General features: G+C 37.7%; 1 protein-coding gene and 1 long non-coding RNA gene across 3 annotated transcripts; both read right to left on the bottom strand.

Annotated features, from left to right (window-relative positions):
• LOC125589089 lies at positions 1 to 2,884 on the bottom strand. Its single transcript, XR_007325288.1, has 2 exons — positions 1,961 to 2,884; positions 1 to 1,806 (listed from the first exon to the last, which is right to left on the bottom strand). It is a non-coding gene; the product is annotated as an uncharacterized LOC125589089 (long non-coding RNA).
• Positions 2,885 to 3,179: 295 nt separating this feature from the next.
• Positions 3,180 to 5,045, bottom strand: LOC125589087 (plasmodesmata-located protein 5-like). 2 transcript variants are annotated; one of them, XM_048761320.1, is made up of 3 exons: positions 4,180 to 5,045; positions 3,484 to 3,621; positions 3,180 to 3,406 (listed from the first exon to the last, which is right to left on the bottom strand). In XM_048761320.1, exons 1-3 carry the CDS (start codon positions 4,949 to 4,951, stop codon positions 3,387 to 3,389), a joined length of 930 nt encoding a protein of 309 aa, XP_048617277.1. In that variant the 5' UTR covers positions 4,952 to 5,045; the 3' UTR covers positions 3,180 to 3,386. The 2 variants fall into 2 exon arrangements, with proteins under 2 accessions (XP_048617277.1, XP_048617276.1); XM_048761319.1 differs by having other exon boundaries at positions 4,156 to 5,038.

Below are 5,045 nucleotides of genomic sequence, written 5' to 3'. Positions count from 1 at the left end.
TGCACGAACAAATAACCGCTTACACAAAACTTGGGCACATAGACACTCGAAGTTAGATACAGACACCAAATATACAAAATCAAGAAAAAGCTCAGCCAAGAACACAAAAGGGAATGTCATTATTTTTTCATTCAACCATCAAATAAGGCCCTCAATCTCTTCTGAGAAAACTACAACACCATTGATCCTCCACCGGAGGAGCGACCATTGCTCTTATGTCATCAGCCGACAAGAATCAAACAACCAATGTTAGGTTATCAAACTTATTTAGCCTTAAAGACCTCAAAGCAAGCGTTATTGGGTCATCGTGATCGACGTAATTCACACCTAACGATACAAAAACCTTTTGAATTGTCAAAACGTCCCAAATCTCGTCGCATCCCATTATTAGAAACTTGTCTTCCTCTGTTAAATGTATCTTTTTGATCTCCTGGCTCTGCTAAGAGTGGAGATCGTGACCCTCGTGGTAGTTACATGTCCTAATCGCTATGCCATTTAAGTAATTGGCATCATTGAAGCCGCCACTTCCTTAGACTTTCTTCTTTACAGTAAGTAGATTGGTTTGTGGTCTCGAGACAAGTCTATGGCTTCACCATTCCTACAGAGAACGGCTCTGCCATCTGCTGAATTTGCAACCATTAAGTGTCTGGTGCAGAAACAGAACAACAATCATGAGCAAACAAACCTTCACTTAAAATTGAATCTTAGTGATTCTGAAGATGGGTTTGGTCAAAGCTAACAAACATACCTTCCAAAAATAAGGGCAGCAAGAGCCGAGGTACTGAAAGAAAAGCCTGAGAAAAGAGCCTCTGTTGCGGTCCTCTGCTAAAGCAATATCGACCTGAAGAAACGCGTTGCTCAAAGAACTCTTGACTTCTTCGACATAGATACTGTTCAATTCATTTTTTTTTTCTTATATAAGGTGTGTTGCTCCTGATTTCTACGAAGACATCATCTTTGATGAATCTAAAAACATCAAATTCAATTCCTCTGTCACAGAGCACACCCATAAAACCTAACTGAGGAAATTTTTTTTTTTTTTATTGGAGATATTTACCGGAAGAGAAGTGGTGTGAAAGATTATGTACCATTGGGGGCTTTGTCTCAGAAGGCTTGTTCTGGTTTTTAGCATCAATTGACAACTATAGATATCATATCATAAGATCGATGAAGTTAATCACAACAAAGAACAACAGATTCTAAAGTACTTGATAAATTAAATCTGTTCAGATATGAGCTTCCTAAGTTAATGAAAAGTATTTTTACATTTGCATCTACATGCAGTTCATACAAAAAACATATACTTCTCAGTCCGGTTTTGTGGACATAGCTAGTCGAGCTTGCAACAAACTTTGAAACTAACTCTTAGTAGCAGAAAATATTTACATCACATGAAACTGAGACAGAACCAACTTATTAAAGAAAGCAAAATCTTACCCTGCTTAATCGTCCCCAACTTTAATGCAGCTGCAGAGAAACCTTCTAAATATTAATAACAGCCCGACCTTAAAGGAGAAAGAGAAGAAAACAAAAAATACTTTAGCAGCAAAAAAACCTTCGCTTAGTCTATGCCCTCCAAGCAACACATGAACGTAAATAGAAAGGATGAAGAAACATACAACACGAGCTGCAACGACACTACAACGCTGTGGAGCCTGGTATATTGTACCGTCCACGATATTATACGTTAGCATCAATATAAACTTGTTATATGTTTGCATCGATATTATACGTCAGCATCGATATAATCTTGTCGGGACAATCTCAGTAGCATCACTGATCACATACTCTAAGCCTGTCATCTTCCTGCGCAGAACTTCCTGTTAAAACCAAAAGATCAATCCTTTGATCCTCCAACACTATTCCACAACAAAAAAATAAAGAACAAAACACTAAAATTTTGAAATCGAAAGTAGCAAGGAGATGATAACGAAAGTTAGAGAGTGATCGAGAGGGTGACCTTGGAGAGACTGGTCCCTGTTTTTCAATTCCGCAAGAATGATGAAGGAATTAGCCATTCTCGGATGGGTTGCTACGAAAAAATCGCTTTTGGATATCGTTTGAGTTGTACTGATCATCACATGAAGGACCGATATTTATAGCCAAAGCTTCAACGGTTACTGTGGAAAACGAAGAGATAGATTGATTGCTTCAAGTGGGCGGAGTAATAACGAAAAACTCAAGGAGTAAAGAAATGATTTATGGATTAGTGAGACGTTACTAAATTCGGATCGGCGCTTAAAGTCTGAATTCCATCGTGGAGGTTGCACGTGCAAGAGGATTAGGAAGAGGAATGCGAAACCTAATTTTGGATGGGTCTCTAATATGACTCAATGTCTGTGCCTACTCTAACTATTGTCATAAAAGCCCAGATAATATTCGATAGATCAAAGAGTGCCGGGGAGCAAAAATCGCAGGAGCTCTGATGTCGCGACACGTGGCGCAAAACGCTCCTCTCTCCAGAGTGACGTGGACGCAGGAGATGACAGATAAACCAACTTTATTATTATAGATAGATAGATAGATGTGTCGTTGGATTACAATAGCAACCACGATGATTCTCAACGGGCTGTAATAAGTTTCATTTGCTTATCAAAGGCCCAACATACATAAGTAAGCACACTGTCCACTACAGTAGATCCGTTATATTTGCTTGTGAGGTTTTCGAGTTTTGACAAACCAAAATTGTATTGTTAATAATAAATTAAAATTTATATAAATAATATCATACTAAAAATATTGTTTGAGAACATTGTTATCTTGTAAGGTGTAAGACAATGACCTTGTTATTGTTCAAACAATAATCTATAACTTTAGAAGATTTAAAAAATATATGGAAAATACGTAGACATTAGTTGATCTGTCAAATTCCTTAAGCATTTGGTAATCGGCTTACAGTTTTAATATCATTTTAAATGATTAAATCACTGATCACACATAAGGCCAAATCTTCAGTTAAAGTATGAGTTTATATAATTACGAGCAAAATGATTTTGTTTTAAATCGCCATCCTAATTTTCGGTTTCCTATATATGTTCCATTATTCTCGACACATACATTTATTTTTAACACATCTCTATGTGTGTGTGTGTGTGTTTATAGACACTGCACAAATGTGTCTTAATAAAAGAAGATTTAAACGATATTTATAAATACCAAATCAGATACTACGTAATGTCTAAACAGAAGATAAGGAAGTTTCGATTAACAAAGAGAAAAAAGAGGAAGCTTTGTCCATTATTTTTCATTTAAGACAATAATACATCTATACATCTAATGAAGCATGCAAGGTCACAAAACTTTAAATTTAAAAAACACAACTAGCAGTGGCTAGTGGCTAGTGGCTTGACTCGAGTTGTTGATTGTTCTATTTCTCACATTTCCTTTCATCTACAACATTTATCATCTGCAAATTCATACGTATAGTGATTTAGATTTTTATAAATAAAAGGAAAAAAAATTAAATTAAATAGAGGAAAATACCTTGTAATTTTCTGAGTTTCTTTCCAAGAAAAGCGAGTAACACAACGAGTAAGATGACTAACGTGATGATTCCTATTATTATCACCAATGTTTTCCCGATATTATTGTCGTCATCATCCTTATCATATTTCTCTCCTCCTGCAAAATAACCCAAATAGTACACTAAAAACTATACATTTTCATCGTAAAGTCTACTATTAATTGGAGAATCAATCATCCAAATAATTCTCACAGTTCAACGCTTCTATAGAAACGTTGTCATCTACTGGGCAGGCTCAACACTTAAGGGTCCTAGAGCGGAATTTTTTTTTTTTTTACCCTTTAAAATTTATATGTAGATAGTGTTTAAAATTTAATCAGTAGTATTTTGTAATGAAAATAAAACTATATACATATCAAATAATTTAGACCCTTTTCAATTTTATTTATTATATTTATATTTTTTTTATATAAAAATATAGATTTATAAAAAAATTAGACTCCTTAATTAATATTATACGGGAAGACACGAGCTTAGGTCCGGGACGATCGCACCGCTTGTCCCCGTGATAAGCCGGCCCTGGTCATCTATAGACTATGGCTAACATTACAAGTTATTTTATTATTCTTCTTGTTGTGTGTGACTACGACTATTTATTAATGCTTCCTAAAATTAAAATAAAGAAAGCTGACCAAAGTTTGAGTTTGGGGTCTGACGTGCATGACTACCACCGAAGCTGAAACGCGCGTAGCACTTGGACAAGTAGACGTACCCTCCCTGGGCCATTAAGCAATCAGATCTGAGCCGTCCGATTGCATCGGTCAAGCAATCCTGACACTGTGCTGGACTTAGATCCTCTGTGCACTGAGCCATACCCCGAACATCCCCGTTCACTCTAGTCCTATCCGGTTCACTCCCAGAACCTAAAGAACCGATGACGTCATTGACTCTGGTCAACGCATCCTGGTCATAAAATCCCATCGGCTGTCCACACGTCTTAAGCATCACCGTTTTGTCCTGAACGCCAAAGAAGGAGCTCTTGTCGTACCGGACCAGACAATTTTGCATCTGCAAGAACACGGAGTACGAGTTGGGACACGTGTTTCCGACCAGCGCGATGGCGCGTGATACGCACGATGAGCAAGAAGTTGGGTCTAGGTCAACGCTGCACTGGAAAAGACCATATACAGTAACGTCCGGTTCAGGTTTTACTCCACTACCGAAGGGAACAGTGAGGTTGTTGTAGCGGTTGAGGACGGTGGAGTTGACGAGGGAAGATAGAAGGGACTTGAGGTTGGTCTCGTATGCGGAGCCAGGAGAGAATCTGGCCTGCGAACAATTTGCATATATGAACGTGTCTGTGGAGGCGGAGTAAGTTGGGTTGTCTGTGGCGGTGGATGAAGTTGGGACCATAAGGATGAGGGCGGTGAGAAAGAAACAGAAAATGGTCATCTTTGTTTTGAACATTTTTGATCTGAATAGTGACATAAACGGTGAAGTCTTTTAGGGAGAGTAAAATAGAAGTTGCGGAGCCAAGAGGTTGCCTTTAAAGTGGATTGCCGTAAATAAGGGGATATTTGTA

This window comes from Brassica napus, chromosome C6 (assembly GCF_020379485.1).
Source record: "Brassica napus cultivar Da-Ae chromosome C6, Da-Ae, whole genome shotgun sequence".
Classification (NCBI taxonomy): domain Eukaryota; kingdom Viridiplantae; phylum Streptophyta; class Magnoliopsida; order Brassicales; family Brassicaceae; genus Brassica; species Brassica napus.
Note: the sequence above shows the minus strand (reverse complement) of the source record. Positions and strands in the feature narration are given on the sequence as shown.